At 37.8% G+C, this 12,502-nt stretch overlaps 3 protein-coding genes across 3 annotated transcripts; 2 read left to right on the top strand and 1 right to left on the bottom strand.

The window, feature by feature from the left end:
* The first annotated feature begins 823 nt into the window (after positions 1–823).
* LOC18023130 (ATP sulfurylase 1, chloroplastic) lies at positions 824–3,259 on the top strand. The gene is made up of 5 exons (XM_006406055.2): positions 824–1,427; positions 1,828–2,233; positions 2,320–2,580; positions 2,676–2,762; positions 2,862–3,259. Exons 1-5 carry the CDS (start codon positions 919–921, stop codon positions 2,997–2,999), a joined length of 1,401 nt encoding a protein of 466 aa, XP_006406118.1. The 5' UTR covers positions 824–918; the 3' UTR covers positions 3,000–3,259.
* A 193-nt stretch (positions 3,260–3,452) lies between these two features.
* Positions 3,453–4,679, top strand: LOC18023129 (DNA-directed RNA polymerase V subunit 7). Its single transcript, XM_024159304.1, is given in 3 exon segments — positions 3,453–3,583; positions 4,118–4,503; positions 4,505–4,679. Coding segments are annotated over 2 exon segments (540 nt in total). The 5' UTR covers positions 3,453–3,583; positions 4,118–4,134; the 3' UTR covers positions 4,676–4,679.
* A 35-nt stretch (positions 4,680–4,714) lies between these two features.
* Positions 4,715–7,987, bottom strand: LOC18023128 (putative calcium-transporting ATPase 13, plasma membrane-type). Its single transcript, XM_024159303.1, has one exon. The coding sequence runs from the start codon at positions 7,872–7,874 to the stop codon at positions 4,806–4,808; it is 3,069 nt and encodes a 1,022-aa protein (XP_024015071.1). The 5' UTR covers positions 7,875–7,987; the 3' UTR covers positions 4,715–4,805.
* Positions 7,988–12,502: the final 4,515 nt, after the last annotated feature.

The raw sequence follows: 12,502 nt of genomic DNA, 5'->3' as shown, positions 1-12,502 counted from the left end.
TGGAAATTCCATCTCCATTTTTCTGGAGTATATAAATTGTTTGTTTTTTTTTTTTATAATGTTTTAGCCATAATATTATTCTTTAAAAAATGAAAAAGTATCTAAAAGGAAATAAATATTCGTGATATGACGTGGCAGTTCGAGTGGTGTAAATATACTATTACCAAGTTGTTATTGTCATTAGCCAAATTGATGGTCGAATGGTCGAACCTGACCGTATTCTTGGATATATTCAACTGTAGCATCGGTCCACACACTGACCTCACCTTTCCTAACTTTTAATTCTATATTATTTCCTTAACAACAAAACTACCATTAATTTTTGGTCCTGTAAGAAGAGCATTAAGAATTTCCTTATATGTCCGAAAACATAATAAGAAAACAAAAAAATATATATATATGAAAGATTCGCATTATCTACCATTTAAATACAATTGGATAATTGCGGAACAATGTGGTTTTAAATTTTCATGTTTTGTTCTTCGGTTTATATTTCGAATTCAAAATGGGTAGTGACAAGTTGTCGTTACTGTATTTAAATCAGAATTTGAACACAACATTAGTAATACTACTAACGACTAGAATATAATATACGTTGAATAACAAACAAGAAAGAGTGACTATCACAATTTAATTATACAATGACTCTGCACCATACCAATAAGGTAACCTCGTTATTCTTTAGATTACTCTATTATTTAATTATTAACTCACAATTAATTTAGTGATAAATAGTGTCTAGGTACATAATATTCGCAGAAACGGTCCCTAATAACAAACATTAAGTCTATAAAAGCCCCATAAGAACGAAATTTTCATTTCCAATTGAATTGGGAACAAACATTTTTTCTCAATCTCTTCCTCGTCACTCTCACCGTCTCACGGAATCTCCATTGAAGCAGCCATAGAGAACCTTCAATGGCTTCAATGGCTGCCGTTCTCAGCAAAACCGCTTTCCTTTCTCAGCCACTAACCAAATCTATCAATCCCGATTTCCCCTTCGCCGCCGCAACCGCCGCTTCCGTTTCCTTCCCTTCGAAATCGCGAACCCTTCGCGGAGGAATCCGAGCTGGTCTGATCGCGCCCGATGGCGGGAAGCTGGTGGAGCTCGTCGTGGAGGAGCCACGGCGGCGAGAGAAGAAGCACGAGGCGGCGGAGCTGCCGCGCGTAGAGCTGACCGCGATCGACCTGCAATGGATGCACGTCTTGAGCGAAGGCTGGGCAAGCCCACTCGGAGGTTTCATGAGAGAATCCGAGTTCCTCCAAACTCTTCATTTCAACTCGCTGCGTCTTGACGACGGCTCCGTCGTCAACATGTCGGTGCCTATTGTCCTCGCTATTGACGACGAGCAAAAGGCCCGGATCGGCGAGTCTAAACGCGTCGCACTTGTTGATTCCGACGGTAATCCCGTTGCTATCCTCAGCGAGTAAGTTTCTTATTCATAATTGCTCCTTCACTCATCCATTGTTTAGATCGAATTCATTATCCTGGAGGAAACTGAGTTTTCAATTGGGATTTTGAACATCTATGAGCAAGTAGTGGAAAATTGAGGCTAGTCAATGATATAGATTCATGATTAAACTAGTCTATAGATCTGATTCGTCCCTTAAGCTGTCACTCGTTTGACACAGACACAAAAGCTGTGCATCACGGTAGTGTCTTAAAAGGTTTATCTGTAGATTTCATTTTGGTCTCATTTATCTGGTGGAAACATGGCTTTTCAAATCCAACTTTTTTGTCTTGAAGATTAGTCAATGATATAGATTCGTGATTGAACTAGTCTATACGATATAGCTTGTTTCTCAAACTTGTTTGTGATTGATCAGCATTGAGATTTACAAGCATCCCAAGGAAGAAAGGATAGCCAGAACTTGGGGTACAACCGCACCAGGTTTGCCGTATGTAGAAGAGGCGATAACTAACGCCGGAAACTGGCTGATCGGTGGTGATCTTGAGGTTCTAGAGCCAGTCAAGTACAACGATGGGCTTGACCGTTTCAGGCTTTCACCTGCTGAGCTCCGCAAAGAGCTAGAGAAGCGTGATGCGGATGCTGTCTTTGCTTTCCAGCTCAGGAACCCGGTTCACAATGGTCATGCACTCCTTATGACTGATACTCGTAGGAGACTTCTTGAGATGGGATACAAAAACCCTATCCTTTTGCTTCACCCATTAGGAGGTTACACAAAGGCTGATGATGTTCCTCTAAGTTGGAGGATGAAGCAGCATGAGAAGGTAAAGAAAAAACTGATGGCTTGTGTTTCCTTGAAAATTTTGCTGTTTTCTTGAAATGCTAAATGGGTTTTATGAATCTAAAACAGGTGCTAGAGGATGGTGTTCTCGATCCAGAGACAACAGTGGTTTCGATATTCCCATCTCCAATGCATTACGCTGGTCCAACCGAAGTGCAATGGCACGCAAAGGCTAGAATCAATGCTGGTGCTAACTTTTACATTGTGGGTCGTGATCCAGCTGGAATGGGTCATCCAGTAGAGAAACGTGATCTTTACGATGCTGATCATGGAAAGAAAGTACTAAGCATGGCTCCTGGACTTGAACGACTCAACATCCTTCCTTTCAGGGTATATGAAAACCCAATTCAAAGATTCACACTTTTATTTCTTGGCAATGTTGAGATATGATTATTTATTTATATTTGGTTCATTCCAAACGACAGGTTGCTGCATATGACAAGACGCAAGGCAAGATGGCTTTCTTCGATCCCTCGAGGCCTCAAGACTTCTTGTTCATATCCGGCACTAAGGTAACTTCACTAGCTCTTAAACAGATTCCTACATTGTTGAATTCTCCATCGTCCTTACTCCTTTGTGATAAAATAAATATATTGTTGTCGGTTTATCAGATGCGCACATTGGCAAAGAACAAAGAAAACCCTCCGGACGGATTCATGTGTCCAGGTGGATGGCAAGTTCTGGTTGATTACTATGACAGCTTGACTCCGGCAGGTAATGGTAGACTACCGGAAGTGGTTACGGCCTAAGACTAAGACAAAGAAAAAGACAAAGAAGCTGTCTTTATTGATTCGTTTCAAATGGTATGGTTTTGTAACTTTGTGTGGTAGGCCTTGTGGCAACAATCATGGTTGTATAGGAGAAAGCCTATTTATAAATCTGGCCGGACCTATTTTCGAAATAAATACAATAAGTCTTTTTTTTCTTCCTTCCAACGACCGAATGAAACTTGTACCATATGAAACGATTGTGTTTATATAATAAGTACAACAAAATGCAGTTTTTGCTTTTTTCTATGCAACTATTCATAAATATATATGTATTTGTGTACTAGTTCGTATAGAGACGCTTGAATCTCCCATTTTGACTACATTAAAATCAGGTAAATTTGTAGACACAAGGAACGTTTAAAAATTAATAGATGAGTTAGGTTAGGCCCATTTGTATTAATATGGGCGTTAAAAGGTCTATTAATTTGGAAACCAAAGGTCTCGTCTCATTTCGAGAGAGAAAGTTGGGAAGAAAGTTCAATCTCAGGTCGCTAAAGCGGAAATCGGTGTCTGTTGCCGGAGTCTATTTCTATGGTAACTTTTATCTTTTAGAAAAATTTAAGGTAAAATTTCTTAAATCTTTTGATTTTTAAAGCTAAATTTTCAGATATACTTCGTGTAGGCATTGTGAAGAGCGATGATTTATCACGCTTCGGTATACTATTGTGGCTAAACTTATGGTAGAAAAAGGATGATTTGTTGGGGATTGCAAAGTAGGAAACTTTATGATTTTTTTTTTTTTTTTTTTGACTCTTTTGTGGAGTTTCACTTGCATGTTTACATGAATGCAAACTGTTTATTTAAATGTCTGAAAGAAAACCTAATGTTGATCATTCTGATTGTCTTGACTGAGCGTTTATGTAAACAATGGGTTTTCTGTATAATTACTGTAGAGAGGTAGAAACTGGTAGCTTGCTTCTGTAGAATTCATAATCTTGAAATCAAAAATGTGATTATTGATTACTACTTCTGACTAAGATTCTCTTAGCAAAAATCAACCTTGACATGACGATTCGCCTTCATAATTGCTCAAACGTTGTGATAGCATGTTGCAAAAAACGCTTGGTGTGATTTGAAATCTGAATGTTTTTTCAAAGTTTCAGGCTGAGAAAACATGTTTCTCCAAGCCAAACTGCCATGGAATGTCATGATTCGAGCTGAAGAATTGGACCCGAACGGCCACCTCATGATCAAGAGAGCTATTCTCATTCGCCTGCTAGATGCCTTTGCTTCCAAGAAAGCAACCAAAGATCTTGGCTATTTTGTGGCACTCAAGAATCTCGAGAAAGTCGGTGAGGGCAAAATCAAGGAAAACACTGGCGAGATTCTCTTCCCTGTAGTTTTCAGCGGAATCACCTTCAATATCTTCCAAGGAGAGATTGTACACGGTGTGGTGCACATGGTGCACAAGACAGGCGTCTTCTTGAGATGTGGCCCTTGTGAAAATGTTTACCTATCCCACTTCAAGATGTCTGGTTACGACTTACGAGTACATTCCAGGAGAAAACCCGATGTTCTTGAATCAGACCATGTCTCGGATTCAGAAAGGTTCCACTGTTCGTTTCATGGTGTTAAGTACCAAATGGAGAGAGAAAGAGAGATATTTCATCGCTTTGGCCAGCCTCGAAGGAGACTACAATCTCGGCCCGTTTTAAAAAGATTGTAATCTGAATCTTCACTCTATATACGCTATGTAAAAGAATCGTTTTCAATGTTATTCAGATCAAATAGTTATATATAAAAAAACAAATCAATAGTATACTAGAAAGAAAAATCATAGCTTCCTCATGCTCTCTTCTTCCACTTCAGGTAGCTAAAGAAGTGTTTCTCCGGTACCGGAACAGACTTCACCAACCATCCGATCGGCCACGACGCAGCCGCGATGGCCACGCAAACTCCCCACTGACCCAAATCCAGCCTCTCGGTATCAGCAAACCTCTTGAGAAACTCAACCATAACAACTTGCAAAACCACAGTCACTACTATAATCCCAACGAAGAGCCTGTTCTTGTGTATCCCTTTAAACACATTCTTCTTCTCCAAGCTCCTCGCGTTAAACTCGTTAAACACTTGACACAGCACAAACGTATTAAAAATCAAAGTGTTCTTCACTCTCTCATTCACTCCAAAAATCGATCTCCCTCGAAACTGAAGCACCAAGAGCACACCGATCTGATAAAACGCTTGAGCCAATAGATTCCTCCACATGACGTTCGTGATCAAAGGAGCGAATCTACCGATCGGTTTCTTCCTCATCAGATCGTTCGTCGGTTTCTCCGTAGCCAAAGCCAAAGCGCCGAGAGTGTCCATGATCAGATTCACCCACAGCAACTGAACCGCCGTCAACGGAACTTCTCCGGCGGAAATCGCCGCCACGAAATTGATCACTAGAGCCGCGACGTTTACGGTGAGCTGGAATTGTATGAATTTCTGGATGTTGTTGTAAACGCATCTCCCCCATCTGAGAACCGTCGCGACGGAGGCGAAATTATCGTCGAGGATCACTATATCGGAGCTCTCTTTCGCAACCTCCGTGCCTTGGATCCCCATCGAGAGTCCGATATCGGCTTCTTTTAACGCCGGCGCGTCGTTTGTTCCGTCTCCGGTGACCGCCACGACGTGACCTAGCTCTCTGAGGCATTTCACCATTAAAAGCTTGTCGAAAGGGGAAGATCTCGCCATCACTTTGATTCTCTCGACTTTCTCTAATCTCTCTTGTTGTGTGTAGTTTCGAAACTCCTCTCCTTCTAATACAGCTTCTTTGTTCGTCTCGTCTTCTTGTGTTAAGATCCCGCACTCTACGGCGATTGCTCTCGCCGTGAATATGTTGTCTCCGGTTATCATTTTGATGCTTACTCCGGCGAATTGGCAATCCTCGACGGCTTTCTTCACTCCTGGTCTACACGGATCTTTGATTCCGACGATTCCGAGTAAAGTCAGGTTCTCTTCTTTTAGCTTCTTCTTCTCTTCTTCTTCTTCCTCTGAATACGCAAACGCGATGCAACGTAGGGATTTAGCTGCCATTGATTGAATGATCTGCTCGAATTTGATCTTATCATCTTCATCAATCTCTTTTACAGCTCCAGAACCATCGCAGAAGGTAGAACACATAGCTAGAATCTTCTCTGCAGCTCCTTTCCAATGAACAACTGTGATCTCTCCCTTCTTCTTCTTCCTCAGCAATACGCCACTTCTCTTCTTCTCTGAGTTAAAAGCTTCAACATGAACAACATCGTGTTCTTCAATCACTTCTTCCATATCCATCTTCAATTCCTCAACCGCCCAGCTCAGAATCGCTTTCTCCGTCGGAGAACCGGAAAACTCATACTCTGTTCCTGAATTAGCCTTGAACACACTCCCTGTAGTGTTCATTGCAACTCCTTGATGAAACAATTCCACAACTTTCCGAGACAGAGAAGAGGAAGAAGAAGAAGTTCCTGGTTCGAGACCAAACCAGGAATCGGTTACCTTCATTTGGTTAAGCGTCAAAGTACCGGTTTTATCGGTGCAAATCGTCGTTGCAGAGCCCATTGTCTCACAAGCAGAGAGCTTTCTCACCATAGCTTGATCTTTCATCATCCTCTTCATCGAATACGCTAATGTCAATGTCACAGCTAATGGCAATCCTTCAGGTATCGCAACCACGATGATCGTAACCGCAGCCGCAACCATTTCAACCACCGCGTTCACGATTTCGTCGCTATTCGTCTTCTTTCCGTTATACTCGCGGTTTCCACTCTCGTCTCTCGTGCTTCCCGTGAAGTAACGGACCAACAAAACAACAAGAACCAAGAACGCTACGAGTAAACCGACTTTACCTATCGAAGAAGTAAGCTTGTCGAGACGAGTTTGCAATGGAGTTTGCTCGTTTGTGTCACGCGAGATGTGACTCATCATCTGTCCCCAAGCTGTGTTCATTCCAACGGAAGTAACCGCCATTTTACCAAACCCATCAGCGACTTTAGTCCCTGAGAACAAGAACGTGTTTCCGTTTAGACTTACCTCGACGTGATCGCTTTCTCCTGTCATGCTTGATTCGTCGACGTGCAACGAGTGTCCTTCGACGAACACTCCATCCGCTGGAACTTGATCTCCGATGTTCAAACAAACGATGTCTCCAACGACAATGTCGAAGATCGAAATCTCTTGACGACGTCCGTTTCTTACGACATCGATCTTGATGTTGCTACTTACTTTGGAGAGTTTGTCGAACTGTCTGTTCTGTCTGAAGTTGCTGACCGCAGAGACAGCAACCACCAAGAAAACCGCTACGAATATGCTTCCTCCATCGTACCATCCTTCTTTTAATCCGTGCTCTTTGATACCGAACCCGAGAGAGAGCGTTGCGCAGGCTAAAAGGATGAGAATCGTGAGGTCTTTGAAAGCTTCGATCACGAAATGGATGAGACTCTTCGATGGAGGTCTTGTGTAAGTGTTGGACCCGAACGTTGAACGCCTAACCTGGATCTCGTCGGCTTCTTCGTTGATCCCGAGACGCGTGTTTGTCTTGAGAGCTGAGACTAAGCCGTTAGGACCACCAAGAGAGTCGAGTTTCTCTTGGTTCTTGTTTTTGACGAGATCGTTTAGTGTTTCTTGATCGATCTTGAAGTCTCCGTGATGATCTTGGTGATGGTCAAGATTAATGGTGGTGTAGGAAAGGGAACGAGTGAACAAACCGGGTTTTTGGATGGTGTGTTTGGCGCAGTTGAGGAGAGTTCTTGAGCAGTAGATCTTGATGAATGCTAATTGCCATTTCTTGTTTGACTTGCTTAGGGTTTTGGGGAGTTCCAAAAGAAACTCGACGCCCACCAAATTGTTCTTCTTCTCTGCATGATCAGGAACGTTTGTTGGCATTGATTTTGGTATCTTTTAAACCGGAGTTGCTAAACCGAAAAGAGTGAAAACAAAATAACAAGCTGTGAATATCTCTGTGAAAGCGATATTGAATGTGAAGGCAAAATACAAGCTGATGTAAGATGTTTAACGCAATCTGCATTGCTTTTATATTATTAGTTCACGAGTCGGTTTTGCAATCATCCACGAAGTTTCCTAGCAATACAAACGAAAGCCACCTTCACCAAATATATCGCCTAAAAGCTCGTTCAATTAATCGACATTAAATTCTAAATTAAATGCAACAGTAAACTATTAATATACTAATATATCAATTAAAGATTTTTAAATAAGTGAAAAGAGTTTTAAAATGAACAATATATTTTCCTCTCCAAAACTTTTAACCAATAAAACTAAGCCGCATAACTTAAATTAAATTATATAACCAAAAAAATAAACGTAAATTAATAGAAAATTTAAATAGATATAAGAAATATAAAAATACGAATTTGATCGATGTGAACAGTGAAATCTCTTAGAACCTGTCATTCAAAACCGTTTCGAGTTTTTTCAGGGACACAAGTGTTATCCACAAGCTTTAGAGATAAAGATCTGTGTCACAACTCGTGGACCTGACCTGTTTTCTTTAGACAAAATGGTCCACATTTTTTTTTGACAAAGTCAATACGGTCAACATGATAATTTTCTTAATGCTATATGATATTATTGATATGTATTATTTTCAATATAGGATATGTAGTAGTATATGTATTAATGCGTAATTGCGTCTAGTACTTGTTTAGGTTTAGTATTATCTGACATTCGTTTTCAATATAAAAAGAATGAAGGGAAAGTCGGCGTATTGGTCAATCGACATGCCTACTTGTACTGTACATCCCTTAACATATTCTTTGATTAGCGACTAAGGAAATGGTAATAAGACAATTATTTATACAAAATACTTAATTTATCATTTGGAGAGTTTGAACCGTGTGGATTTCGAATTCATAGTAACGGCTACTCGGCTATCCTAATTTGCGTTCTAACTGTCATTGCATTTCATTTGAGTATCACAAACTTTTCCTTTTTGATTTTTTTGCTAAACTGGATCCAGAGTCGTCTTTGAAAATTTTTAAACTACAAGCGAGCAAAAAAAGTTGGTCCCTTAATCTTTTATATAAAAAAATATGGTAACGAAAAAATATCACACTCTTAATTCTACTGTTCTCTAAAAGGGAACATTAATTTTATTCGATATCAAAAGAAAATAATATCCATACATGATTTATGATTTTTATGAAATATGAATTTTCTTGCAGTTTTACTTGCAAACTCATCCATCAAGCTTGTATAATCAAGTTCTTTAACCATAGCACTTTCGATTAACAACGTCGATAGTCCGTTTAGTCTTTCTTGTGACATAGTTGATTGTAAATACGTATTTTATGAGTTTCAACTTTGAAAAAAAAATTTCTGTAGTGACAACCGAAACTGAAATCGTCATCATTATACAGTATGCAATCCATGTTTGTGGATAACACATTTCCATCCTTTTCAGAAAATCCAACACCTCAACCAGCTTATTTATTTCTTTGGGTAAAACATCTCGTAAAAGCTTTAATTCCATATATAAATTATTACTATCAACATCAGAATTTCAGAGGCATTTTTTCTAAAGAATTTTGGAAGCATTTTTTTTTTGTGCTAAAAATCCACAACTCACTTGAGTAATTAATTACTCTTTTACAACTAAATAATTAATTACTCTTTTAAAATAAAACTCTTCTTAACGCAGCTTAATCCACAAATAATAAATTATGAAAAATCTACAGCTCACTAAGATATTTAATTATTATTTTTAGATGAAGAGTCTTATTTATAGTGCAGCTTCCCCTTTAAATTTTTGGAAGTCTTATGTGCGACATTTCTAATATGGGCTTAATTTTTAACAATGGGCCGATTTAAAAAAAAAGAGTAATAAATGGTAAATTTGCGCACAAATGGACTAACATAACACTTGAAAAATTGGCCCCTAAAAATATTTAAGTCTTTGGCTTTGAAGCATATGCCTCATTAACCTGTGCTCAGATAATTCTTCTTAATACAGTTTAATCCACAAATAATAAATTATTAAAAATCCATAGCTCACTAAAATATTTAAATATTATTTTTAGATAAAGAGTCTTATTTATAGTGCAGCTTCCCCTTTAAAATGTTTGAAGTCTTCCATGTGGAACATTTCTCATATGGACTTAATTTTTAACAATATGTCAATTTAAAAAAAAAATAAATGGCAAACTTGCGCACAAATGAACTAACATAACATTTGAAAAATTAGCCCTGAAACAGATATTTTATTAGCATGTGCTCAGATACACTGGATCACAAACTTAAATTTAAAATATTCAAAACCACGTATCAAATGGAATATGTTTTGGGTTTTAAATGATTAAGCAGACCAAATGATGTTATAGTGGCTTGTTCTCGGTAATGTGTTTTAGTTGTGTTCCGTCATTTCAGGATGATGCTTTTTTAGTTGGGTTGAATCGAGCTGATCAATTTTGGGTTAGGTCGATTTCGATAAAACTAATTTTTTGTTTGATCGATTATGAATCAGATTGAATAGCATAAATTGAATTCTGATATAATATGGACTATTTTACTCGAAACCAATCAACAATAAATTGATTAGCTAATATTATTTATATATATTTTAGTATCTTTTTGTTGTCAACATATATTTTAGTATCTAACCTCGGAAAAGTTGGAAAACTTCTAAAGTAATATATAAATGACAAAATACGCTCAAATTAGGGTAAAACTTGTCTATTATGTTTTTTTTTTTCAAATTTTCCACATAAAAACTATATCATATATCCTAGGCCTTACTTATAGATCTTATTTATCTAACATTTACGTTTCAGATTAAATTATTATTATTTTTTTTCATGACAATGGTAAAACATAGAAATTACGTAGAATTGTTGTAAAGTCGGAAGCAGTAACTTCCTCATGAAGTTTATCGTTAAGCGTAGAGAAATTTCAAATGTTATGCAAGAAGAAAAATGTTTTACTTATTTGGTTAAAAAACTAACTCTGGGATATGGAAACGGGAAACCCGAATTTCCATGGGGAAAAATGTTTCAAGTTGTCTCAAGCATCAAGTCTCAACCACCATTAGTGGATTTCTCGTAGGAGGTACCTAGCAAAATCGTCACATTTTCATATACGTTATATATTTTTTGTCAGGAAAAAACAAAAAAGAAATAAATATTCGCTTCTTTTGAAAAGATTAGCTTAATATAAAACATCATGGAAGAAAACGTAAGCGAGAAAGAGTCGTTGGAAAGTGGAAAGATATGGTACTAAAATTGGTAGATTATGGCGGAATAGGGTTCAATGGCTTACATATAGCTGAAGACATGTGTTTTGTTCCCTTTGTTAAATTAGCGCTTTTTGTTGTTGCTACATTGTTATAAATGTTCGAATAAAAACAATAATCATTTTATAACTGTTTAGCTAAAACAATATTTTTTGGAAGCTACATTTTTTTCAGAAAATCAGCACTAACTAAATAAACATTTTATGAAAGATATCTTTTAAATTCACATAAAAATATTATGTCCTTTCATAAAGTCTCAATCTTTCCATATAATATATATATATATATATATATATATTTAAATGGACTCTATAAGCCAAAAACAAATAAACAAAGAGTTACTCAACGTTAAGGATCGAATATTGACTTGTATATAATATAATTTATAGTCAATTACAACTGACCAAAAATTCTTCCACATTGGATACGTATTGCCTGTACGGGTCTCGGAATAAATTGTATTTCTTTTGTTTTTAGGTGAACTACAGGATAACGTTTTAGGAAAAAAAGAATTAACGAATGAAAAAAGAGAATTTTGGTGTGGTAGCATAACGACAAAGGTAAATTAGGTGTGCGAGAACTAATTTTTCCATAGGGTGGAAAGTATCCAATACCCCCTCACCTTTAGTGCACTATAACATACTTAATATATGATAAAGTTTATGTCTTAACATTTTTCAATTTATCTGACAATTTTCTTTTTCATCCCACTTTACCTTTAATTCATATTTCTCTATCCACGCCTTTATAGGGGAACTTGGGTCGATGAAATTCATTTTGAATTTCAAATCAGTCACAAGCCAGTATTACTTTTTTCTCCCTTTCTCCTTCAATATCTGAGTTCTCTCTCTCTTATCAGACGAACGGCGGCTGAAGCTAGGTAGCGACGTCGTCTTTTTTTGGGATATCAACCATGGTCGGCGAGTCTTCTACGTCACCCAGTTCTAAATCGACGGCGGATTCTGGAAGGTATAACCTTTTTTCTTGTCTCCTCTAGCACTCCTTGAGGTGTTTCCGACATTTCGCTACAGTGAATGACACGAACTCTGTTATCACTCGCACCCACGCGATTTTATATCTTAAAGTGTTAGATCTGATTTTCCAGTTGTTTTCTAGGGTGATTTGCATCAATATTATGTTTGCCAGTTTCATTGTCTTCTTCACCCACCAGATGTTTTATCTACAGATCTATAGTCGTGTATAGTAATCGACTACTAAATTTCGGTAGTCATTTACATTTAGAATTGGGGTAGTTAACTATTGGACA

Source organism: Eutrema salsugineum, unplaced genomic scaffold, assembly GCF_000478725.1.
Source record: "Eutrema salsugineum unplaced genomic scaffold, Eutsalg1_0 scaffold_13, whole genome shotgun sequence".
NCBI classification, from domain to species: domain Eukaryota; kingdom Viridiplantae; phylum Streptophyta; class Magnoliopsida; order Brassicales; family Brassicaceae; genus Eutrema; species Eutrema salsugineum.
This window is presented reverse-complemented; position numbering and strand designations above follow the sequence as displayed.